At 45.3% G+C, this 26,877-nt stretch overlaps 1 protein-coding gene across 3 annotated transcripts in view; it reads left to right on the top strand.

Moving 5' to 3' along the window:
- CCDC18 (coiled-coil domain containing 18) overlaps nucleotides 1–26,877 on the top strand; it is a 1,483,839-nt gene that overhangs the window by 755,051 nt on the left and 701,911 nt on the right. For all 3 annotated transcript variants that reach the window (XM_086953919.1, XM_086953920.1, XM_086953918.1), the window contains one exon: nucleotides 24,297–24,439. In XM_086953919.1, coding sequence (XP_086810045.1) covers nucleotides 24,297–24,439 — 143 coding nt within the window. The remainder of the gene's footprint in view (nucleotides 1–24,296; nucleotides 24,440–26,877) is intronic.

Raw genomic sequence — 26,877 nt, 5'->3', positions numbered from 1 at the left:
CAAAGAATACGTTTTGAAAAACTTACTGCTGCTGTGCTGTGACTTCTGCCGACGAGTGGGGGGCAAGGAGAATATATATATATATATATATATATATATATATATATATATATATATATATATATATTCTACTCCTCTTTACTTCAGAAGGAAAACTGCCGCCTTCCAGACCAGCGGGCGTCTCGTCAGCCAAGGGACCTCTGAAGTCAGGTCCCGACAACAATTCACCTTGCAAGTAGAACAAACTACCAGTGACGAGACTCTGTGCTGACCAAAGTGTTTATTTCATGTCACCCTCGGACGCGTTTCGCCTGACCAGCAGGCTTGCTCACAGTGATTACAATCGCCATTTTTAAAAAAGCGTACACCCAAACAGTCATGTGATTAGGACTACAACCTGACTGACAGTGAAAACAGACTCGTAGTTTCTACAAAATACAAATGACATTCCGTTTTCTGATTTCATATTATTCACTACTTTCATTAATATTGCCTCCATAATTAAGTGACAAGCTTTTCCTTGAAATATAGCATATTTAGATTACTTCCCAATATGTACATTTGAATTTCGTGTCTCATCATACTAGGATGCATTTGTAAATCAAATAGCCGCTTAAATGCAAAATTTCTGAATCGCACCGAATATTGTGCATTCCATCAAAGCCTTATATTGCGCCCATAGTGGGCATATACACAGTACATGGTAGTTAAGCATTACTGTAGTGGAATTTAGCATTCAACTTCATTCTTTTGTAAGATACTGCCCAAGTGGGCAAATACCTAATGTCGTCAGAGATAAAAGGACTGTGAAAAAGAGGGGAAAAGAAGAGGGGGGAGTTGAAAGAAAAGGGGTGAGAATATAGAAGAAGAAAGGTGCAGGAAGAAGAGTGGGGAAAAGAAAGAAGGAAAAGTGCCCTTATTTTTACATTTCACAATTTTCTGACACAATGTGTGTACAGACATAGAACATTAAAATGAGGTTACCGCTGCTTTTCATCTTTGAATTATCCAGCATTCAAATGACATCAAACTTTAACATGGAATTTTATCATGTGTTTGGGAGTTCAAACTCACAGTACCTATTAAAGGTGTGTGCTTAGATCTTCTTCAAGGTTGAGCCCCGACCCCTCCCCCCCCCCCCCCGGGGCCTTAGAATTGAGTTCTAGAATATTCCTTGATTCCAGGCGTCTCAATTTTTTAAGTCTATCTCCGCCTCTCACGCTTTTGGGAACCTGGTCAATCACAAAGTAGCAGAGCCCTGCCTCATCTTTGTTATGCTTCTCATCAAAATGGCGTGCTACTGGATACGATGGATCTGTGTTCCGGATAGCTCACATATGCTGCAGTATGCGCATGTGCACTGGATGAATAGTGCTGCCCACGTACCTCAGGCCACATGGGCACTGAAGCACGTAGACAGCATAGTCTGTTTTGCAGTCGAAAAATCCTCTGATTTGCTTAACTCTTTTAGTCAGACCCCCTTGGTGTGAATTGGTGTTGATTCCCAGCTTGCACGCCTTACATTTCGTGCATTTAATGAAGCCAGGTTTTCTTCTGAGCCAGTCTGATCCTGCTCATTTCAATTTAGGTTTAGGGGGCAATATGTTAGACACTAGCATTTGTTTTAATGACCTAGCTTTCCTAAAAGTGATAGCAGGTTTTTTGGGAACTAGGTCTTGTAGTAATGGATCATTCGCATTCGGGTGCCAATGACGGTTTAGGATTTTTCTTACATCTGCGTGTTTTTTGTTGTAGGATGTTATCATTCTGACCTGGTCTATTTCACTCTGCTTTGTAGCTACTGGTTTGTTTTGGTTAAACAAAATTTCTTCCCTACTGCGTTTTTTTGCTTTCCTAATCCACCCACTGATGTTATCCTGTGAGTACCCTCTTGCTGAAAACCGGGTATTGAGTGTTGTCAGTTCTTTTTCTAGATATTCTGGGTCACTGCAGTTTCTGATGGCTCTTAAACTTTCTCCATACGGAATGCTTCTGATTAGATTGGTTGGGTGGAAGCTTGTTGCATGGAGCAACGTATTCCCTGCTGTGGGCTTCCTATATAGATTGGAGTGCAATTTCCCATTTTTTACAAAGATAGTGAGATCTAGGAAGTTCAGAGATGTGGTACTGATGTTACTTGTAAATTGTAAATTAAGGTCATTGACCTGAAGTTTGTCAATAAAGTTTTGAGCACTAACTTCTGAACCTTTCCATATGAGGAACAGGTCGTCGATGTACCTGCTCCAATGGAGGATATTTTCATCCCATTCTTTGTGGAAATCCGCTTGGACCACCTGCTCCTTCCACCAGCCCATATGCAAATTAGCATAGCTGGGGGCGAAGCAGGTGCCCATCGCGGTCCCACATATCTGTTTATACAGGTTGGCATCAAATAAGAAATAGTTGCTATTCAAGCAGGTTGTAATCATTGCCAGTAGCATTTGTGTATGGAGCCATAGGTTGATTGGGCGTTCTTTTAAGAAATGTTTTACTGCCCGCAGGCCATCTTCATGCCTGATACTTGTGTAAAGTGTAGAGACATCAATTGTTACCAATAAAAGGTCTGTTTCCCATGGAATATCATAGATTTTTCTCAAAAAATCGCTTGAGTCTTGGATAAAGGAGGGAAGTTGTTTGACCAAAGGACATAGGAACGAGTCAATAAATTTGGAAGTATTTTCCAGGCCTCCTCCTATTGCGGAGATGATTGGGCGGCCAGGTGGGTTGACCACATCTTTATGCACCTTAGGTATAAGGTAAAACACTGGGGTAGTTGGATTGGTGATCTTTAAGAACTTGAGTTCCTCTAGGGATAGGAGGCTCTGTTGATACCAGCCTTGCAGTTGCTGATTATATAGCTCAAACTGGTGTTGCATAGCCAGTTCTGTTGTCTTGAGATAATTCGTACGGTTATTGAGCTGTTTATGTGCCTCAACTAGATATTGTCCCCTGTCCCAGAGAACAACATTCCCTCCTTTATCGGCGTTTCTCACTATGCAGTTGTGATCAGATTTAAGTTTCGTGATTAACGCAGAGTACTCTTTTTCTTGTTTACTGAAATTTTTATGCTTTACACTCGTGCATTTTTCTAAGTTTTTCAAATCATTTACAACCAGTTCATGGAAAATGTCAACCGTATCTCGAATACTGAGAGGGGTATACTTTGAACTGGGTCAAAAGTTCGTGGTCACAGATTTGTTAATGTTAATGTCTTGTTCTTCGGCAATCAATGCCGCTTGACTGCTTGTAGCTTCGTGAAATTCTTCCGGATTGCAACTTATAGTTTGTGTTGGGGCCTCAGTCTCGAGATTTACTCGGATATCGTTGCCTCGTAAGTTGAGTAGTAGATCCATATCAGCTATAGAAAGATTGTCTTCAATAGCGGTAGATTCAGTGACGGTTGTGGGTTTCTTGGAGTATTTGTTTTGTGCAAAGAATTTCTTTAAGTTTATATATATATATATATATATATCTGTACTAATATAATAAAGAGAGAGCCCAAACCTTTGAGGCGGGTAATCTCAGGAGCCACAGCACCAATCACAACACCCAATACAGCATTGGAAAGGACAGTTGCAGCAGATGGACATAGGCTATACAGCTGCCCACCATATACATTAGAAACGTAAAAGAACCTTACCGGCAAAGTAGTCCCTTGTGGGCGTGGGCGGGGCGTGGCATGACGACAAAAAAAAGCGTTCCTTAAATGTGTGCGTTGTGCTGGGGGCGTGTGCTTGGGGGCGTGAACAAGGCCAATGGGTGCGGCAATTGCAATTGCGCCGCACCAAGGGGTGTAGCCAATGGGCGCGACAAACGGCAACAATCGCGAGGCACATCCCCCCCAAAAAACGTGCCTTGAGTGCGTGTGGAAAACAAACGTGTGCGTTGGCCCGGGGACGTGGCCAAGGCCAATGGGCGCAGCAATTGTGCGGAAGCAAGGGGCGTGGCCAATGGGTGATTTAGGCCAATTAGGCGAGTGCAGACGCGACTGATCGTGCCTGCGGGGACAATAACTGCAGCGTCTCCTGCGCGCTGTCACACACTCAACTCTCTGCATAAACGAATTGACATCAGGCGCACAACATCAACCAGGGCTGGAGCCGGGCTCAGGCGGCGGATGACGCGACTAAGCGCGCCTGCTGGGACACTAACCTTTGAACTGACTGCACTTTCCCACACGCGCAGCGTCTCCAGCGCGCACTGTCACCCACTCAACTCTCTGCATCAACGACTTTACACCACAAGCACAACATCAAACAAAACTGGAACCGGGCCTCAAGCGGGGGATGTCGCGATTCAGCGTGCCTGCGGGGACACGAAATTTACAACTGAATGCTCTTTCACACACGCTTACCTACGGAAGTGGAGTACATACACACTAGAGACATCTGCTAATACTTCTTACTCCGAGGTACACACAGTATCTGCACACACATGCCTAACTATTGTGACACTTCATTCTAAAAATGTTGTCTATCGCGAGATTTTAAAATAAATTTCCCTTGCCTATTACACACATTGCACACATTCTATTTCATACCCGGACAAAGTCGGGACGGGCTGCTAGTATATATATATATATATATATATATATATATATATATATACCATCTCCAAAGGTTACATTGACATTATAGTTAGTTTAACATTTCACTGACCACGCAATGTTTTAAACTCTAAAAACTACTGAAATCTACCCGTTCTAGTTATCTCTAGTAACTAACTTATGCAAAGTCTTGTCATAAATAATGTAATTTCAAATGTTGCAGGACTTCACCTGCAGCCAACCCCCCACTGCGCATTGCCAAAGGCCCCATCCCCCAGGGACCGTATTTTTCTTTCATTAAAGAGAGGGGACCACACGGCCCCCTTCAAGTCTTTACGGCCTAGGGTCTTTGTGTTTTGTAAGGGAAGGGAGACATGTGGCTACCTTCCCCAACGCTCTTGGACTCGCTCGGACCCTATCCCCTGGGGCCATTTTTGGTTAATAAGGGGAGGGGGATCAAGGTCCTCCTCCCTGGGGCATTACCGTCCTAGAGACTCCATACCCTCGGGGCCAAAACATATATTTAGAGGGGAGGGGGGTACACCCCCCCCCTCCCGCCTCCTCAACTCTCTTGTAGCCCCATGGACCTTTATTATTCATGAGGGGAAGAGAGCACATGGTCCACCTCCCTGGTCCGTTACAGTCCCTGTGACTCCATCCCCTGGGACCAAAACATATATTTAGAGGATGGGAACACGTGCCCCCCACCCACCTTCCTGAGCCAATAGTGGCCCTTGTCCCATCCATGCCCTGGGGCTCTAGTTGTTGCGCTCCCTTCCCAAGGCGGGCGCTACAAAGGGAGGCTGTGGTTATCGCGCACGGCAGATAAACACCTACAACGAGAGCCTAGCGGGTAATCTTGTATTGCTGCTATTTCTGAATCTATTTTACTACGTGTGAATTTATTTTAAAACGTGTGAATGAATGAACTCACATCGTAATATTGTGGGAGGCTGAACTTTGAATTCTATGAGACGCAATCCGCTAGTTTTTTAAAACAATTTAGTACTTTGCACATAGTTTGTATTTTCTGTTAAAAGTGCTATTTTCTTACCTGTGGCCCCCCTGGTCCACAGCAGTCAAGAGCGGACTGTTTGTGTGGAGGGAGGTCGCAGGGCAATTTTTAATTTTTAACCCACTTCCGGGTTGTGTCACACGTTGCCATCATCTTGGGGAAAGGGACGCTCTAGTTGTTGCGCTCCCTTCCCAAGGCAGGCGCTACAAAGGGAGGCTGTGGTACTCGCGTGCGTCAGATAAACACCTACAGCGAGAGCCTAGCGAGTAATCATGTATTGCTGCTATTTTTTAATCTATTTTAATACGTGTGAATTTCTTTTAAAACGTGTGAATCAACGAACGTACATCTTAATATTGTGGGAGGCTGAACTTTGAATTCTATATAACGCAATCCGCTAGCTTTTTAAAACAATTTAGTACTTTGCACATAGTTTGTATTTTCTGTTAAAAGTGCGATTTTCTTACCTGTGCCCCCCCCCCCGGTCGACAGCAGTCAAGAGCGGACTGTTTGTGTGGAGGGAGGTCGCAGGGCAATTTTTAATTTGTAACCCACTTCCGGGTTGTGCCACACGCCACCACCATCTTGGGGAAAGGCTCGCTCTAGTTGTTTCGCTCCCTTCCCAAGCGGGCAGTACAAAAGCAGCCCATGGCACTTACGTGCAGCGGATGCGCTCAGCGGGCGCGCCGCCGGCGCGCCAAAGGCAAGTCGTCTGCGCCCGTCCGCGCCAGGCTGGGACCCGAGGCCCAAACCTCTGCTCCTTTTAATAGTGACATTTTACAGTATTCCCCTATTCAGCTGCAAAACCTCCGTATGATTCTGCGGCCTAATTATATTTGTTTAAACACTGGTGGAACCATGGTTCCCTGCCCTGGCTGTAATTTTTCTGTAAATACTGACATACATGGATCAGTGCTAGGTGTAATGCTATAATAGCTAGCATTACACCTAGTCAGCAAACTGAACATAATATGAAACTTAAGCAACTCCCCAATAATAACTTCTCATTCTATAATATCAACTGTCGCAACCCCCCTAAACATCAGGCTGACGTATTTGATCTGCTAGTGGATTTCATTACAAGAACGGAGGCTACATTATATGTTATCTTCCTGACCGAGACATGGCTGAATGCTAGCTCTGGTCCTTATGTAGCTAAAGCATTGCCACCTAATTATACAATAGTCCGGAAATACAGAGAAGATAGAATAGGTGGAGGGATCGCTATAATTTTTAAAAAGATCTTTAGCTGTAAGTTTGATGAGTTGCTTATTCCTGGCTGCGAAGCAGCAGTGTTCAAATTGCTTTTGACCCCTCACTTTTCCTTTTCTAGGATACTGTTGTACCGCCCCCGGGGCCATCTGGCTTGTGGGCCACAAACTTCTGAGATCTAATCATCCCTTTTCTTTTCAGTTCGGCCAATTTCACAATTTTAGGAGATCTCAATCTCCATCTGGAAGATCCTGTTTGCGGTATAAGCAGCACCTTTGTCTCTGACTTGGCTGCAATGAACATCTTACTCCAAAATTTGGGCCCTACCCATAGAGCTGGTCATTTGCTTGACCCTATCTTCTCCAATATACCCTACCTTTATTGCTCGGCAGCCACCCCCCTGTGTTGGACCGATCACTTCTTAGTGAGCTTCTGGTTTACGGTCCCGCGTCTCTCACACGCATTGAGCAACAGTGCTAATAAACCAATTGGAAAGATTTGGACATGGCCAATTTTAATCATTTTCTTTCTGTCAATGCCCACATCTTCAAAAACATATTTTCCCTAAATCTTGTGGCCTTTCAAGGATGGATTCAATCAGCATTAGACATCTGTCTTCCTGTCTCGTCCAGGAAATTAAACGACCACCGTCCTCCCGCTCTGTGGTTTTCCAAAGAGTTGAAAAGGGGAAAAAACGAAATGCAAAAATATGGAAAGAGGGTGGCGTAGGACCTATGCCCCTGAAGCCAAAAGCGTGCATCTTCTTGTTAAAAGTGCGTATCACTCCCTTTGCAGGTCCGTGCATGTTAACTTTGTCGTCTCTACCGTTACAGAGGCTAACAACTGCCCTAAAACCCTTTTCAAAATGGTCAAAGATCTTTCTGGTGCTGCAACCGCTCAGGTTCCCTCCAGTTTAAATACAATGCAATGCGAGGATCTTGCCCAGTTTTTTCTTAACAAAGTTGAAACAATATATTCTGCATTGGCAGGCAACACCCCTCCCTTTAATTCTATTGTCCGCCCCAATCTCTGCTCAACCTGGCCCACCGCCCGATTGCCAAGCTGTTCCCGCTATTGACCCCAGGAACATACTTGATACTTGGCTACTTTTAGATATGACTACGCTCAAACTACTCCTTAATAAGACCAAATCTTGATCCCCTGCGACATTCTACCTATCACTGTATTACAACAGCTTGAACAACCAGCATTTCAATACATCTTGGAACTTCTTAATGCATCCTTAACGGAGTCTTCCGTCCCTTCAGACTGGAAGCATGCAATGGTTGTTCCGCTACTGAAAAAAGCTAACACTGATCCAGCACGTCCCTCTAACAATCAACCTATTTCCCTGCTTCCTTCTCTCTCTAAGGTCCTGGAGAGGCATATTAACATCCAACTATCCCAATTTGTCGAAACTAACAAACTTCTCCATCCCTCCCAATCCGGCTTTAGGACCAGTTATTCGACTGAGACTACACTCTTAGGTGTCACAGAAATGCTTCGTAAGAATTTGGATGCAGGTGACACGATGGCTTTGGTGCTATTAGACTTAAGCGCGGCCTTTGATACGGTTTCTCATGCCGTACTCATAAAGGCCCTCCAATCCATAGGAGTTACGGGCTCTGCTCTAAATTGGTTGATTTCTTTTCTTACTAACCGCACCTTTCAGGTCTTCTCATCCACTGCCAATTCTAAGATCTATTCTTCACCTTACAGGGTCCCACAGGGATCTATTCTTAGCCCCCTGTTATTTAACATTTATGTTAGACCCCTGGCAGCTATTTTAGAGGAATCTGGGTTGTCGATATTCTCATATGCCGACGACACCCATATTACTTTCTCTCTCTCAGCTGGTAAGACTACAGAGTCTTTGGCCCTTAGGACAGCACTCAATAAAGTTGCGTCTTGGATGCACGCCAATCTTCTGAAACTGAACGGTGAAAAAACTGAGGTTCTGGTTCTTGGTAAAGACAGAGACCTCTTGGGCTCTCAACACTGGCCGACAGAAATGGGTCCTTTCCCGCAACCCTCCTCGGAAGGTCCGCAACTTTGGTTTTATTATCGACGAAACTCTATCTATGCGTCAACAAGCTACCAAGGTTGCTGCTGCATGCTTCACCATCTTGAGATGGTTGAGGAAGATTGTGTGGATGTTACCTGACCCTACCCAGAGAACCGTAGTCCAGACCCATGTTACATCTAGGTTGGACTATGGTAACATCCTCTACCTGGGAGTTAATAAAGATGTTACACGCAAGCTGTAGCGTTTGCATAACTCTGCTGTTAGATTACTGTGCCGGGTCTCCAGCACCTCTTCGACCTCCAGTCAGCTGGGGAAGTTACATTGGCTCTCAGTCGAGAAACGGACTAGGTTCAAGGCCCTAACCTACATGTTTCGTGTTAAGTACGACAGAGCTCTCCGCTACCTGCAACACTTAGCCTGTCCCTATGTACCTTCTCGCACTCTTTGGTCTTCTAAACAAGCCAAATTCCAGGTCCCTACGGTCAGACTTTCCCGTATGGGTGGTCGGTCCTTTTCGTATTTAGGTCCTGTACTGTGGAATGCTCTCCCTCTCTCTCTTCGCACTCAACCAAATCTTTTACTGTTTCGAAAGTCACTTAAAACCTGGCTCTTTAGCCAGTAGATCGCTTTTTCCTCTGCTGATAGCGCCGGGAAACCCTTTTTGGGTATCTGTTTGCGCTGATACAAATTTAAAATAAATTAAAAGAAATTAGGTCGAGCCTAGCGCAGCGCACATGCACTGCTCTATGGGAGGCTTCTTGTGAGCACTCTAAACTTCTCCGTGTGGGTCCGACTCCTCACACACATTGGATTGGCCTTTGCGTGTGTCTTTCAATGAAGAAAGCATGCAAATGGCCAAAGGTGGGTGCATCTCCCACCTCCTTTCCAATGTGTCACTCCCACTGCGTTTTGCTCTCGGGAGCGAGCAGCGGCGCGCAGGGTGCAGCTGCATTCCCGGTGGGTCAGGTTACACGCAACGTGTCGTGCTTTTGCTTGTTTTCACAATGGCAACAGCGTCTTTTAATTTATTCTGTCTCTCCCCTCCACATGTGTTGTGTTTTTTATTTGTCTCTCCTTCCCTGAGATCTCTGTTTATTTATTTTTAAAGTGAAACAGCCCTCACCGAGGCTTGAACCCTGTTCTCCAGCTCCAAAGTCGGCAGCATTATATGTCGAGCCACCTCCTCGCTTCGATTCTCTGAACCGTTTTTCAGATGCTACATTTGCCCGGGTTTTTAAAATTTATATATGCTCTACAACTGGTAAAACGGAAGAGCACATTTTTTTAAGGCAGAGAGAAAATGCTGCGTCACGTGTTCTGCATTATCGTGTTTGCTGCGAGCCTGTTACCAGCGCCCCTAAATATCAAGCTGCTTTAACTAGTTTCTTTTCTATGCTTGAAAAGGAGACGCTTTGGAAGCTGCATACTTTTGTGAATTCTTTGGCACCAGCCAAGCTCTTGCGGATTGGCCGGAAACTATCAGGAAACTCTGAGTTTACGGCTCAGACGTCCTTCGGTGCTAGTCTGTGCTCTCCTCTGTGCAGTGGTGCTTGAGGTGTGGCTGCTAGGAAGGACCCGGTGCAGTCAAGAAGGAAGGGGCCCTTCTATTTGCCAGACTTTCCCAGTTCCTTCCTTCTCTGCGCCCCACATGCCATGTACAGCCACACCGGAACCAGACTGGTTTCACTTGGGTCACTGGAAAACACGCAGCCAAGCATATACTGGTCTGGTGAGAGGCACATTTTTCTCAGTTTTCTAGAAGTAGCGCAGCCGTGGGTTAATGCATCTGCTGTGGAAACCTGTATGGACCGACAAGTCATAGCTTTGTATGCAGCAGGACTAGCAGGTATTTTCATCCTTCCAGGTGGATACTGGGGACCAGCAAATGTGGTAATAAGTACATCTGTTCACTGAGTTACAGCTGTGCGTGACTGTGACAGCAAGTGTAGTTAACATACAGTGGCTGCACCCGGCGGACACTGGGTAAAGGGGGTGAGACGTGGGTTTGTGTCTACCCTCCATACATGCTCCAGCTTGAGTGTTTCGTTTAAAAGTGTTAATGTTTGGCTTGGTTTCACCCAAAAGTGTACGTTCTTTTATATTCCAGGTTGCACTTCTTGCCTCGGAACTTTCCAGGACTGTTAAAGACCTGTGAAGTGCTTGGGTGCAGCTGTGTGTGTGCCGGGAAGCTGTCTCAGCCGAGCTGACACACACGACGAGGGCCTCTGAAGCCCTTACAGCCCAATGGGCATTGTGCGCCTGCCAGAGACCGACCAACCCCTCTCTCTCTCTCACAGTAGATGACGTCACAGACATCTGTACTCTAGATTGGGCCAGAGACAGCTCGCAAACACAGTACATCACGTGACAGACAGCTGCACTCTAGACATCTCTCTCTCTCTCTCTCTCTCTCTGTCTCTGTCTCTGTCTCTGTCTCTGTCTCTGTCTCTGTCTCTGTCTCTGTCTCTGTCTCTCTCTCTCTCTCTCTCTCTCTCTCTCTCTCCTCTCTCTCTCTCTCTCTCTCTCTCTCTGTCTCTGTCTGTCTCTCTCTCTCTCTCTCTCTCTCTCTCTCTCTCTCTCTCTCTCTCTCTCTCTCTCTCTCTCTCTCTCTCTCTCTCTCTCTCTCTCTCTCTCATATCACATGAATTACAGCTGTACTCTAGACTGCACTTTCAAGAGTAAGCCAAGATTTTTTGCTGCATGGCTAAACACTTATAAGGCCCCAAAGGTGAGACCTATTGGCTATGCCAAATGCTTGTTTATTAAGGGGATGGGAGCTCGTTGGTCCCCTAAAGCCACTATGGACCCCCCGGGACCTCATCCCTTGGGCCACCTTTTTTTCCCCTTTAATTTGACCCCCTCCCTGAGCTAATAGTTGCCCCAGGGACCTCCTCCCCGGGACATCAGGCGCTCCAGGGTGGGAGCCCCGCCATTCCTGGTGCTGCAGGAGCCAGCTTAGTTCCCGCTCTGTGGGAGCAATCTGGATTTCCCTGCCTTCAAAGGTGGGCAGGGAAACAAAAGAAGGGAATGGGGTTTCTGGGGCTATAATCAGCCATGGGGTGAGTGCCCCCCTTCCTTATTTTAAAAAATCTGGCCCCAGGGGTTGTGTCTTCTGGGACCTTAATGAGACTCTGGAAGGGGTGCCCCGTGCCCCCCTCACGTTACATTTTCATGGCAGCCCCTGTTGGCCTTTTTTTTTTTTAAACATGCCTCAGGATTGCAACTTTATTTTTTGTTTTTTAAATTAGTTTGGTCCTCAGGCCTAGGGAGGCATGGTATCCTTACCCTGACCGCTTTATTTTTTTTATTAACTCTGGGCATGGGGACAATCTCCCTGAGGTCTGAAATGGCTGCCTGCAACATTTTTCCTCATGTTGTAGATAGTCAATTAGTGAAATTCCCATGAGGGGAAAATCAGAATGTTTTTTTTTTATTGGCTTTGAGGGCCCCTCCTGGAGACTCTCGAACTCAACTGTCCAGATCTCCAAATGCTTTTTATCCTTAACATCACAAAAACTACTGAACAGATTTGCATCAAATCTCAAAAAGCACCCTCTCTGGACCAAGATCTAGCTTCCGGCCATATTTGGTGTAATTCTGGTTTGCCAGTTTTTGCGATACTGCTTTCCAAAAAGTCTATGGAAAATGCATGTGTTTGGAACCCCTCCCCCTCTTCCTTTTTCTCCTGTTTGATGGATCGCGTCAAAACTTTTCAGAAAGTAGCAGACCTAAATATACCTATATTGGATATAAAAATATCCAATTATCCATCCCCCAGTGGCGGTCTTTTGAATATATATATATATATATATATATATATATATATATATATATATATATATATATATATATATATATATATATATAATCCCCCCCCCCCCCCCCCCCCCGAAGGTTACAGTGACTTTATAGTTTGGTGAAAATGTTGGTTAAAACGTAAACGTTTTAAACATAAGAAAGTCTACAATAAATGTAACCAGTTCTAGTTAACTGAAGTATTTATAACTCACGCCCTCGCCATGCTCAGTGTTGTCATCAATGATGTCATTTCAGATGGTTTCATTTGTTATCAATGATGTCATAAAACATGTCATGAGTGATGTACTGTGTGAGGTCATAAGGCGTGCATGCAGAGAGCTCAAGTTATAGTTGGGTGAAAATGTCAGTGAAAATGTAACATACTATAACGTCTTTTTAACCTTTGCTTTTCTCAGTGGATTTGAGGTTTTTTATTGTAAAGTAAGTTATTTTCTTATAGAGACTTCTAGCACAGATTCCTCCCCTTTTGAATGTTCGCCAGGCATCAGACTGGATCTGGACATTTTTCAGCAGTACCTCTGCCCGCCGGTAGGTGGTGCTGTGTGGCTCTGCTCTGACACCGTTCTGCTCTGGAAATGATGTGCAGAGCATATATAGGTGCCACTCCTGCACTCTGGTATCAATTGCTTTCTTTTAGCACTGCTAGACGCAAGTCTGGAGCTTCCTTACATCTCTTTGAGACACTTACCTCAGGCAAATAATTGCTTTACAGTGTGCAAGAGACATGTCGCCTCCCAAAACAAATTTTTTTGATTCCTGTAAGGACTGATTCATGTTACAAACAAATGTGTGTTACAGATCTTCATCTTTGTCAGATTTACCTGTGGTGCTTGGGGTAGAGCCACAACTCTAATGCCTGCAGTGACTGCGCATCGATGAACCTTAAGGCCATATGAGACCGCAAAGCTAAACTTTATATCACCAAGCACTGGAAGACTCTGTGACGAGATTGGTGCAAGCCAAAATTTGAGATCCAGGAGGTGCAGGAATCGTTCCTGAGTTCAGTCTTCGTCTTGATCACAGTCTTCAGGTAAACCAAAGAAAAAAACACAAGAAATGTAAGCTGGACAGCCCCTTTCTGTTACTTAAATTTCCCAGACCAGGTGCAGGTGTTGTGCCAAACGTCTAAGTCTTGCTCGTTGTTCGCCTTTGGAGTCGATTCATCAACTTTTTCTGGCACAACCGTAATTTCGCGGGCCGACTGCCAAAACCAAAACAGATCGAAGAATTGTGTGAAGTCATTCTCTGACTCTGTGGATCCTTGCTGACACTCTCTGGTATTTCTGTGAGCCCCACAACCAGCGAGTTGGGCCCAGATGGACCCTTCAAGCCTTCTAGCAGTCTGCGACCAGTGGCGCATTCCACACCAATTGCCAGTACTTTGATTCTGATGACAACTCCATAGACAGAGACAATTGTCCTCTCTGATGCTGAGTCAGCATTGATTCAACCTCAACCAAGGCTGCACTCTGCCGTTGTGGAGACCCGTTTTCTCTGCAGGATCTGCCTACACCAAGACAAAGGTAGACTCTGCATTCCTTGTTTGGCACAGATTCGGACAATAATTACGATGCGAGGAATAGGGTTGGACAGCCATACCATGAAGGGAATTGGTGTGATGAATTGCAGGAGGCGAGTGGCCTTGATACCTCCCTTGAGTCGGCGCTCCTCTCCTGCTGCTGAATAGAGTGCTTCTTACGCCATGGTAATGCTTAGGGTGTGCAAAGTCCTTGTACTCTAGCTCCCCACCTGGATGTCAAGACCAATATAATTACAGAAGGCCTTCAGCCTTGGCAAACATCCACTAATCCCTTTTACATTTTAGGTCCTCACGAATACTTTGTTGGGGGGATGGGCCGAAACTTGCTCTGGCCCCTCTGTAAAGTGCCAGGTTTCAGAATGCCTGCATCCCTCTCCTAAAAGCCTGGTTGTGTAGGCGTCTGCAAGTAAAACAACCCCAAATCGTTTCCCACTACTCCCCTTGATCGTGAGTCAAAACGGGTGAGGTAATTTGTGAAAAGATTATTTTCACCCACCAAGTTGGTGCTTCCATCAGTAAATGTCAGCTGCCTGCAGGGGCATTATTCCCACACCCTTTCGGATTCAGTGACTCTAGTCCTCCCAAGGTCCTTTAAGATCTTTGACCTGTCCTCACCCAAGCAATACAGGTTGATTATAATGCCTCCAAGATCAGAAATTATTTTGGCTGGGACACCACCGTTGCCATTACTTGGGCCGTTGGCACCAGTGTAGCCATTCACCACCACGCTCGGCTGTGGTCCACCATTTCTTTTCAGGCAATGTCCAATCATCCCTCATGGACCTGCTGTTCAACGAGACTCACCTGTTTGCGCACAAGTCGGACTCTACTCTATAACGGTTCAAGGAGAGCAGGGCCATGGCACGCACCCTAGGCTTGTCTGCCTTACCTCGCCAACCACATCAGCCCTACCGCTCCTTTTGCCGCTTAGGCAGAGGAACCCCATATTGTAGGCCAATCCCTGCAGGGGGCCCAGCAGTTTAGGGGTTGAGACCCTGTTGTCCACTACCCCTGTGGCCAAGGTCAATGGGCCGCCTATTTAACTGTGCCACCCTTCCCAGCAACCTAAAGTGGCTATTGAGAGGGTGACCATGGTGAAGTAGGACGCAGTAGTTATTCCTGCTACTTTCTGGTGCCCGGGAGGAATGGAGGCCATCATCTGATTTTACACCTGCATACTCTCAACACCTTCCTTCAAAGGGAGAAATTCAAAATGCTCACACTGGTTCCGGTTTGTCTGCCCTCTACCCTGAAGACTAAATGGTGGTGTTGGACCTATAGGATGTGTAATTCCATGTACCTGCTTCAGGACCCATCATCGCTACCTGTGGTTCTGGGTGGGACAGGAGCATTTTCCGTTTGCTGTGCTCCCCTTTGGTCTCGCTAGTACCCCTCAGGTTTCTACTAAAGTAGTGGCAGCACCCCTTTGGAAGTGGGGGTGCCAGTCTTCACTCTACCTTGATGACTGGCTTTCAAGACAGGCTTGCCCCAGGCAGTCGTCAACCACCTCCAGAAAACAACGAACCTCATTTCAGGGGTTTACTATAAACAAGTGAAGTCACACCTGACTCTTTTTTAGACACTCCCCTTCATCTGAGCCATTCTAGACACAATTCATTTTTGTGACTTTTCCCTGGGAATAAGTGTGCAGGACATTCAGGCTATGATCCCAGTCTTTCTGCCTTGGTCCTAAATTTCAGTGTGGCCAATGTGAGGCCACTGGGACAGATGGCCTCCTACATTTTACTGGTCAAGAATGGCACGTGGATCCCACAAACTCCGGAATAAACAATTAGAATACAAAGCGTTAACAAGAGAAAAAGCCCAAGCCAGACTACTTCAAACAAGACACAGGGTCTATGAACTCTGGGAACGGGCCGGCAAAATGCTGGCATGGCTGGAAAAACGAGGTCAAGAGGGGCAATGGGTCCCTGAAATCATACTGGAAGATGGGAGGCGGGTAACAGACCCCCATGACGAAGCAGAGACGTTTGCATATCACCTGGAGTCCATATTTACCTCTAGGACCACGTCCTCTGAGGACTCTCGTCAGAATCTGGACATAATGACTCTACCAACCCGATCAGATACCGACAGGGAAACCCTAGATGTCGGTATTACCGCAGACGAAGTCTGCAAAGCTATCTCTGCTATCAACTCTGGAAAAGCGATGAGGCCTGATGGGATTCCCATTGAGTTCCTCAAGGGGATGGCTCTCAAGGTAGCTCCACACCTTAAAAACATGTTTGATGAGAGTCGAAAGAGAGGCATTCTTCCCCTAGACTAACGACTAGCCACTATCGTTGTCATTCGCAAACTGGGTAAACCAGCAGCAAATTGTGGCTCCTATAGACCTATTTCGTTAGTTCAGAAGCCAAGTGTGAGACGGACCCGACGTAAATGAGAGCCTTACCAGACTAACGCCGGAAGGTACGCCACCAATAGGGGTCATGCCTCGCTGTTATGCCACTGGACTACCAGAACCATACTCCTCTGATGTTTCTCCTCAGGGACGCGACGATTGGAACACCCCGGAAGCAGTCCACACAGAACCCGGAAGCAGTGGAAACGAACCAATGAAAGGCCACCTAAGTCAATGGGCAGGATCAGCGAGGATTGGCGCGCAGGACGAGGACGAAAGCAGGAAGAAGGTAGCGGAGAAGGAAAACGCGGGACCCGAAAAACAAGACGCGGGACCCGTGGAAGTCGAGACGCCAGTGAACCCGGACGTGGAAGAAGATCGTTGGTGCGAGGACTGGTGGTGTCCGGAGGATGCTGGACAGTGGCCGCGACTCAGGAAGAGTTGCGGCGGGGCCGGTGAGTGACAACGGCTCAGGGGATTTGGGGAGCGGGGAAGTGGGAGAGAGCGTAGGTTGGGGTTCGTAAGCACTTGGTGGGTTTTGCCTTTGTTGCTGCAATATCGGGCCACATATCTGATTCGTTCACAAGCTCATATCTGCCACTCGGTCACTCGTTCTTTAAACACCCTCTTTTACCCCTTCCTAGTCACGTAAAGGCCCTTTTTCCCCCTTTTTACTTCCTAGCCAGGTATCTATTGGTTTTCACGTCTTTTTCTGCACGAACCGTATTTTCGTTCATACACCTACGGTGTGGTGAAGGGAAACCAAGTCCATTCATTATTTACCATTCTTACGGTACCCTTCTTTATTTCTTCACTCTCCTATGAGCCTCCGAGAAGACAAGGAGAAGACCACGCCCTTGCCCAGTTCTTCATCGGAGACCTCAGAAGAAGTTACCGAGGATCAATCCACCAAACCTATCCCATCTTCGTTTGTTTTCAATAAAACATCTTTGTTTAAACCCATACTTCAGCCTCCACGCCTGTTTATAAAGCCTGCCCTCCCACACCAAGGTTTTGGCCAAACTTCTTGCATCCTGGCTAATAGCTGTGCTCCCCTCTCTGGTCCATGAAGACCAATCAGGATGCATACCAGGTCGGAACACCTGCCTTAATATTCGACGGGGCCACAATGTCCTGGGTCGGCAGCCCTATCTGCGTGAAGACGCGGTTATACTGTCATTAGACGCCACTATGGCGTTCGACTCGAAAGAGTGGCTCTATCTTTTCGAGGTTCTAGCACGATTGTGCTTCGGCCCATGTTTCAGACGATGGGTGGCATTGCTATACAAGGATCTACTGGGTAAGGTCAGGATGAACAATCACACTTCACGCACATTTGCCTTGCGGAGAGGCACCAGACAAGGTTGTCCTCTGTCCCCCTTACTATTTGCATTGACCCTCAAACAGTTAGCCTACTGGATAAGACGGGACGTTTCTATAAGGGGACTAAAGTGGAACGAGGATACGGAGGACAAAATATCACTCTATGCAGATGACATCCTCATATACCTGGAATTCCCTGAGCCTCCTTCAACAGTTTATTTAACATCATCACCAACTATGGCAAATACGCGGGATACACTATTAACTGGTCCAAATCAGTATTATATGTGCCTCACGGCTCCCCGCCTCGTCTACCTCATGGATACACGATTGAACAGGCCTCGGCAGGTTTTAAATATTTGGGCATCTTTATTACACCGGACCCCAAATTGTTCTATGAACATAATCTTCTAGGCCCCTTAAAGCGACTACAGGACGATGTGAGACACTGGAGGTTGCTGCCCCTATCCCTCCTAGGCAGGGCAGCTCTATTTAAAATGTTAGCACTTCCCCGATTTTTATGTCCTTCAAAGCTTCCCATTTCCCATAGCTGACAATTACTTCACCACCATAGAGGGGGAACTCCGTACCTTACTATGGGACGGGAAAGCACCACGTATTGCCCTACATAAGCTCACCAAGGGGTGGTATGACGGAGGAATAGCCCTTCCAGATTTACGCCTCTACTATTGGGCCTCCCAATTAGTACCCGTCAAACACTGGATCTACGGATCCCCAACGAACCCAGCCTTCCACTTAGAAAAATACCAGTCAGGTCGAGAGGGATATATGAGGGCCCTTTACAGTAAAGCTCAAAAAGGCCGATACTTGGGGTCTATGTCATACACAGTGGCCATTTAGCATAAGGCCAATAAACACCTGGGCTGGGCGGAGACATTCACAAAAGCTACGCCGTTGTGGTCCTCGCAAAGACTGGGATCACTTTGCTTCCACAAGGGATTTGATAGGTGGGACATTATCAGAATCACTAACTTAGGAGACTTGTTCACTAAAGGAAAAATTCTCACATTCAAAGAACTACAAACCAAACATAGACTCGCACAAGGAGAGATTTTCCGATATCTACAAATCCGACACGCCATTCTTGTTAACATCCCAGACCTCCCTTCCTTACCAGACACCTCCACCTTAGAGGACCGCTTGCTTACCAAACCACTTCTGACTAAAGCCACCTCCTGCATGTACCGTAAACTCTGCAATAACCTGCCTGACACCTTTCAATCTCTTAGAGACCGCTGGCAGGCGGACCCAGGGGTGTTGGAGGATGAAAACTGACAGACTGAATTAATGTTCCCTAGGGAAACAACCATAAATCACCGCTTCCGCCTCATACAATTCATTTCATTAATCTTTATTTCGATCACAGATCATAAAAGATGTAGAACAATACATACATTTAAAAACTTATTAAACATAGTGTGATCCAATTTTATAAGAAGTAGTTAAAATATAGATAAGACATTTGTGGAAAGCCGCTAGTCATGTCCATTTATACCAGACTTTTCATCATTCGGCTACGGGTGAACCACAGTGAAGTTAAAAATTTTGACAGTGCAAAAACGGTAGGAGGGGAGAGATCAGATTTTAGGACTCTATAAGCAGTTTGGTGAGATCTAAAACCCAAGTTCCTGAGCATCGGAACAAGCCAATATTTCCTGCTCCGCTCGTAGCCCTTGCAGAAAAGGACCGCATGCATGTCGTCCTCCTTCGGGTGTGCACACATTGGGCAAATTGATGTAGTGGAGCAGGTTGACCAGGATGCTGTAAACGCGGCTAAAGGAAGGCATCCATAACGCCATTGTAAAAACAGTTTCCTGGTTAATGCAGGGGAGATCTCATCTAGAGTTTTTTCAAGGGAATAGGTATCTTTTATATTCAAGAAGAAGTTTGTCAGAGACCCCTCACGAGTGTCATTGGAGGCTCTGGTGAGCATCATGGCGTAGTAGGTATTCGCGAGTGCCTTTTTTGGGATCTTAGTGCAGGAATTGAGAGGATCAATCCATAGTTCCGGGAATCCCATTTCCTCGCACCTTCCTTTGACGTAAGTCAACCAAGGAATCCTCTTTGTGCACCGTAGTTCCAGGAATTCTTGTAGTTCTTCTCTATAGCTTGCGAGATCTGGGCTGGTCCACAAATGCATACAATTAAAAATACTCCATAAGTCCTACCTTTCAGGCTTTCTCCTGGCCAAAATGGGTAGCCGGTGTGATGCGTTCTGCCTTCGGGGATGGGGGCAAGACGGTACCTTTTATCACATCCTGTGGGACTGCCCCATATACGCCCTATATGGGACAGGACAACTAAGAAGATGAAAGACACTCTGGGTAAACACATCCAACTATCACCAAAAATGGGGATTCTAAATATATGGGAGCCCACCGACCTAACGGAAGTGGAACAGCAATGGGTGGCACTGGGATACTTATTGGTGAAACAAGCAGTGGCAATGCCCCGGGGTTCCAACAGATTGCCACTGACGATCGGTTGGGTGGTGGAAATGGATTAATGTATGATTGCAGAGAAAGAGGTCTACAAACAGAGGCTGCCCCAAGAAGTGGGATAAAAAATGGGGATGCTGGAATACCTATAGAGGGGAAATTTGTACTTTTCCCACAGAATATATGGCGATGAGACGGCCTAGACTTGAAGACCCCTTAGATCCTCGTCTGTAATAACGAACGTCAATCCACTGTACGATATGAATGTTGTACCCCAAGGGGATAATGTAAAGATGATTCTGTGCTTTAAATTTATTAAAAAGTTTTACAAAAAAAAAGAATGGCACGTGGCATATGCGGGCTCTGCAGTGGGGTCTGAGGTTTCAGTGGGCCCAACATCAAGGGATCCTCTGTAACTATGTTCAGATTTCATAGGAGACTGCAAAAGATTTGCAGTCGTGGTTACTGAACGATGAAACAACCAGTGGCATACTCTCCTCCCTTCCCCATCCAGAGCTGACAGTGGTGACCAATTCATCGCTTTTTGGTTGAGGTGGCCATCTCGAAGAGGTAGAGATTAGAGGCCTCTAGTCTCTGGCGGAGTCCCGACTCAATCTTCTTGAGCTGAGGGCCATCAACTTGCCTTTGAAACCCTTCCTTCCACCCATCAAGTCGCCACTTGAGGCTGGTGCTCACAAACAATGAGGTTGTGCTAGGGTCACTGACCCTGTACCTCTGGAAATGGCTGAACCACCAAGTAATTTTTCTGGGGATGAACCACCTGGCAGGATCATTGAATGCAAGGATGGAAAAGCTCAGCCATCGGGCCTAGAGGATCATGATTAGCAGTTACACTCGGAGGTGGCGCAAGGTCTCTTCCTGCGAATGGGGAGAACCTTGACTAAATCTGTCACCACTGAGAATGCACAATCTCAACATTTCTACGTGTTGGAGTTTCCAAGTCATCTCTAGCTTGAGGATATGTTTAGCCTTGAGTGAAACTCAGGACTCATGTAAGCCTTTCCGCCGATACCACTCCTGGCCGGAGTTCTCAAAACATCACGACCGACCAGGCCCAAATCATCTTAGTGGCTTTGGATCAGCCACAAAGAGTATGGTATCTAGATCTCCTGGGTTTGAGCATACGTCTTTTGATCAGTCTGCAGTCCAGGTATTTGCAGTGTCCACCTTCAAGCTTCGAGATTAAGCGGAATCAACTGAACACCTTCGACCTCTCGAGGTGGTTGATGTCATCTTGGCAGCTTGTGTCCCCCGACAAAAAATGTATACACCTGTCGCTGGAACACATTTGTGGCTTGGTGTGGTACTCTGCAGATAGGACCCCTTCAGGCCAAGTAATCTGACGTTTATTTGTTTTTTCCCCCTAGGCTTGCATGGCTTTGCTCTGGGCATATTAAAAGAGTACGTTTCGCTCTTTTGGCCTTTTTGAGGTTGCTAGATCAGCTCTCATTCTTAAAGTCTCTAGTTGGTATGTTCTTTTTGAAGGGTTTACACCATTTGTTTTCTCCCTTTTCCTTTGTCATGCCATAATGGGACTTTAACTTGCTCATTATCGTTCTAATGTACACTAGTTTTGAGCAACATCACAGCTGTTCCTTGCTGCTTCTCACCCTCAAGACCGTGTTCCTCGTCGCCATAACGTCGTCACGATGTGTGAGGGAGCTTCAACCCACTGTACACTACCTTTTCCCCAGACAAGCAGGTTTGGGTTTGCATACGTTGGCATCCTTTTGGCCTAAAGTTGTGACGTCATTCCACGTTGGTCAGAAAATCACCTTGCTGGTGTTATGTGGTTACACCTCTAACGAAGAGAAGAAACTCCAATGGTTCGACCCCAAGAGAGTACTGGCCTTTTACTAGCCCGTAACAAAGAAAACCGGGTGGAAAATCAGTTTTTTGCAGGGTTTGCTGGAGTGAAAAAGACAAGGCTGTGCAGAAGAGAACCATGTCCCATTAGGTTGCGCTCTGCAATTAATCGTGAGTATCCTTAGGCAATAAAACTGCTTTCTGTAGGTAGGCAACTGCAAGCTTCTATATCGCTTAATAAGAGCATTACAGCCTTTGATATTCAATGATCACATCTTATCCATTGGCCTCTAAATTAGAAATATTGTGCTGTGACTTATAGTCGTCAAATTGATATTCATGACAGAGATTGTCAATCAGGAGTTTCTTCAGGGATCACCTATAGCAGCTGGTAGAGGTTTTATTTTGTCTCCTACTCTTTCTTCACGCTTTCCCGAAATGTAAAAAATAAATAAATCTAAAAATAAACTAAAATATTTTGGATTGCCAAAACAGCACCCATCTAAGCCGATTTAAACGACATGAGAAATTCACTGGTGGCCATGCTAAACTTCCAACCCACCCTCACCCACCACGCCCTCAATAATGTTTGTGTTCTATGATTGATCACATAAACAAGATAAGTTAGTTAGGTATTGTAGATGATTTCAGTGCTGTTTTGGATCTACAGAAATCTTGCCACCATTAAAAGTTTAAATGCATTTATTCAACTTTGGACTTTTCATAAAAGTTGTTGCCTTTACGGTATGCGAGTCCGCTATGGCCAAAGAAACTAATTACGGCTATTTTGTGCATGTTATGAAGATTGCATCCTCAGAACCTTCATGCACATCACGCTTTTAACAGATTCCTTATTTTACCGGATGTTGGCTTTGCCTTCACCTTTAATTATTAACTCATTGGCCCCTCTGTCTTTCCAGCCTGTAAGCATGATGCACATTGCTGCCGCAAGGCATTTAACCATTGTTTTTACATTATTCAAGCATGTTTTATGTTGGGAAAACTCCGTCATATGGGTTTTAAAACCTACCCTATTTGGGATCTTGGCACTACACATACATATAAGTAGTAGGAAGCACTTCACCTTATATTTTTGTTTCACCATCCTGAAAATTGTCTATAGTTGACGACTAATTTCCAACCTCTTTGAAACAATAGCCATTATTGCTGATTACTGATACTCTCACGTAAAAGCATCTGTGAGTAATGCTCATCCTTTTAAAACTACTTCTCCCTAGGTACTAATGCTGGTCGGGAGATAGCCAATCCCATTAAATTAAAACACCCCATTCTTAAACCCTAATTACTCCTTTTTCATGCTAAGGGGCGTTTGTAGTATCCGCTTCTCTGGAAGTCACTGGTTTGTCGGCTAGATCACCCACTGATTTCCAGTCCCAGAACATAAGGTCAGCTGCTATTAGACCAGTAAAAAGGTTCTAATTTCTCCTGACCTCTTCTCATCCACTGCTTCCAATCTAGCTATAGCCGACAAAATCCTTTCCTGCCAGATTGGTAGTAGATAATCTCTTGTCATGATCTCTCCTCATTCAGCTTCTCAGATCAGCTGCTGCTGGGTCAGTAATCATGGTACTCTATGCAGAGTGAGTTATGGTACAGCTTCCTCAAAGGCTCACTTAAGCCTTACAGACTGGGGCAAATACGTTTTGGGGGAGTTTTATGTGCATTTGTAAAGCACATTATCTGGCACTGAGCATGTATGTCTGTCTGGCTCTGCTTGTGGTAGGTTGGTTAATTGAAAAACCAGGTCTTCAGCTTCTTGCCCAATTCAAGAAGAGAGGAGGAGGCTTAGAGAGTAGATAGATAGATAGATAGATCTGAAGGTTCCCTGTATCTCCTGCAATCACAAGTTCCTTGATCGATGGTGCATTGAAAATACCCTCTTTCTCAGTTTGTAGGGCAAAAAAGGGGATTATTTCTGGCAGGACAATATACATAGCTCACGGAATAGGGGTGCTCATCCTGCAGCCCATTTACTATTCTTTTTGCACTGGAGCCTTTTTGATCCCAAAAGTGGATGATTGGAGGAATCACCTTATCAGCGACTTTTTACGAGAACTTTAAACACTTATTAGCAGCTACAGCATCCATGGAGTCATCAAGACTCATTCTAATCATCTGATAAATATTTTTTTTACAATCCATACAGATTGCAAAACTGGAACAAGAACTTCAAAAACAGAAAGTAACGTCTGCAACAGAGTATAGAAAGTTGGAGGAGAAGCTGCACACAGCCTATCAAGAAGTGAATCTAAAAAGCCAGCAGGTGCATGATTTTGCCAACAAAATTAAGTAAGTTCAATGTTACAAATTATCCTTAGTTTTCCCTGAAATCAATGAAAGGAAGTGGTTACATTACTGTGGCATTGTCACTGTACTCTGTAAGATCATCTCATAAAAGATATAGCATTCCATGGTCTGGGACAATACCATGACAGGCGGAGGTGGGTATCCAGGCTTCTTTAAATTGGTCTCTGCATTTTACATGGCCCTGTGCTCCTGCTACACAATCTATTTATAGACCTGGCCTGTTCATTCCGCTGAGGCAACACAGCAACCCTATCACTAGGTGGCATCAGTTGTTGGATATGCCTGGTACAGTTACTCATTCCCCAGAAAATATTTGTAGGTCTACCTACAGTGAGCTTTATACTTATCTCAAGCTATCAGTCCTTCACAAAAGTACAATATGTAGTACAATAATATTGGATACCATCCCGAAGGGTAACCTGATTGTGAATAGACACTGTCGGCTTGTGTTTAATCGCAGCTGTTCTGTCCGAGGTAGCCTTGGCCAGAAACTTCTTTGTAAGTATAGCCTTTGGGCAACCCCGACAGGATGTGGGAGAGAAAAAAAGATCAGCTAGCCCAATCTCATCCGCAAAGGTTTAACGTACGCTAGCCAAGGTATCTCAAGAACTGGATGCAGTTTTATACAATCCTCAATCAGTCAATTTAGTGGGGCAGAATCCCTTGCCCAGATGGAACGCCAGAGCAAGAGTAGAGCTAGTTTGATTTTATCCTCAATGTACAGGGTACCAAGCTCATCATGGCATCTATAATTCATACAGCCACAAAGGATTGCAAAGAGATTTTTGAGGAAGAAATTTTCAACCCATTGAATGCCACTAACCTCTGTCATACACCATATACCTGTCCCATAGTTTGCGGTCAACACTGATTTTGCTTGGTAAATGGTCAACAGCTCCATCATGGGTTTTGTGACCAATTTATTTCAAAATCTCTGTATCCCCATAATCGTCTTTTCAAACATTGCAATCCTGTTAGCTACCATTGGGTTCCACATGCATTTGCTATCAAAGATAACACCTAAATAGGAAAAGGAGTCCATTTCAGCCACTCTAATGTTGTTAATATGGTATACAGGTCCAGGTCTTATCTTAGGCCTCATCTCACATGTGATGGTAAAGGTTTTACTTTGGTTGACCTGTAGATTCAGGCCCCACATGAAGGAGATGTAATAGTCAATTAATCCTTGCAATGCTGTCCCTGTTCTTGAAACAAATGCTGCATCGTCTGCGTATAAACCGAATGGGGTGGGTGCACATTCCCTCGTAGGGGGCATATCTAGATCCCAGGGTAAGGGCTGCTTCAATTCTGTTCATTTACAGAGAGAAGAGGAAGGGGGTGAGAATGCAGCCTCACTCCTCGCTTTATCTGGAACAGATCTGTACACTCACCATTTGTACTGTAAAGGACACATGCTTTGGCCTCCGAATAAACCTGTCTTATGAACATAATAAGGTCTTTCTCAATGCCTATCTTATTCATGACCACTCAGAGTTTGAAGGGAGACACAATCTAATGCTACCGAAAAGTCATAAACAGAGTACCTTTCTTAATGACAGCATACTTGGCTATGATCAAACTCAAGTTCAAGCATTGATCTATTGTGCTCATCCCCTTCTTAAAACCGTATTGGTTGTCTACAAGAATATTATTACTAGTTGCCCTCTCCTAGTCTGTGGAGCAAGATGCATCCCATTATTCTGACCGAAGCATCCAGCAGGGATATCGGTCCGTAATTCTTAGGCTATGACCTATCCCCCTTTTTATAGATCGGGACAATAACTGAACTTTTCCACATCAAAGGCAGTCCAGCCCTTGCTATGACTTTAAAATCGTTCGTGAGCAATGGCCCCCCACGGATCCTGAGATACATATCACTAGCAACACCATCTGGCCTCGGTGCCTTGCCCTTGATACTTCCCTTTAAGGCCGTCATCACCTCCTCCAGGTTAAACCTCAGGGGGTCCGTATCTTTGTCCAGATATACCGAAACCTCAGATCCAGTGCATTTCTTGATGTGTTTACTCTGCGGATAGGACATGTTGATTGATGTTTTTGTTTGTTTAGGATGTGCTTGCTGTGATGGATGCGTTAGCCTGTCATAAAAACCCAGTGCTATTCACTGATTGCCCATTTGTTTAATTTCTAAGTCATTGTGTCATTTGATGTGCATTAATTTTCCTCCATACTAAGCATGTGCACAAATATAGACTTTGTCTAAGAAGGAAGAAAAATATTGGCCATTTGTCAGAAGTATTCACAGTGCAATAATTGCTATGATTTTTAGGTTCACCGCTTACAAGGTAAACTTTGTTTTCTGACTCCTTTTCACAACACTCTACTGTGAGAGTACAGTCTAAATCTTTTAATGCAGTTTGTTTAGCAAAGGGACCATACTCCCATCTTTCATATTGTTGTAG

Source organism: Lissotriton vulgaris, chromosome 1_1 (genome assembly GCF_964263255.1).
Source record: "Lissotriton vulgaris chromosome 1_1, aLisVul1.2, whole genome shotgun sequence".
Taxonomy (NCBI): Eukaryota; Metazoa; Chordata; class Amphibia; order Caudata; family Salamandridae; genus Lissotriton; species Lissotriton vulgaris.
This window is presented reverse-complemented; position numbering and strand designations above follow the sequence as displayed.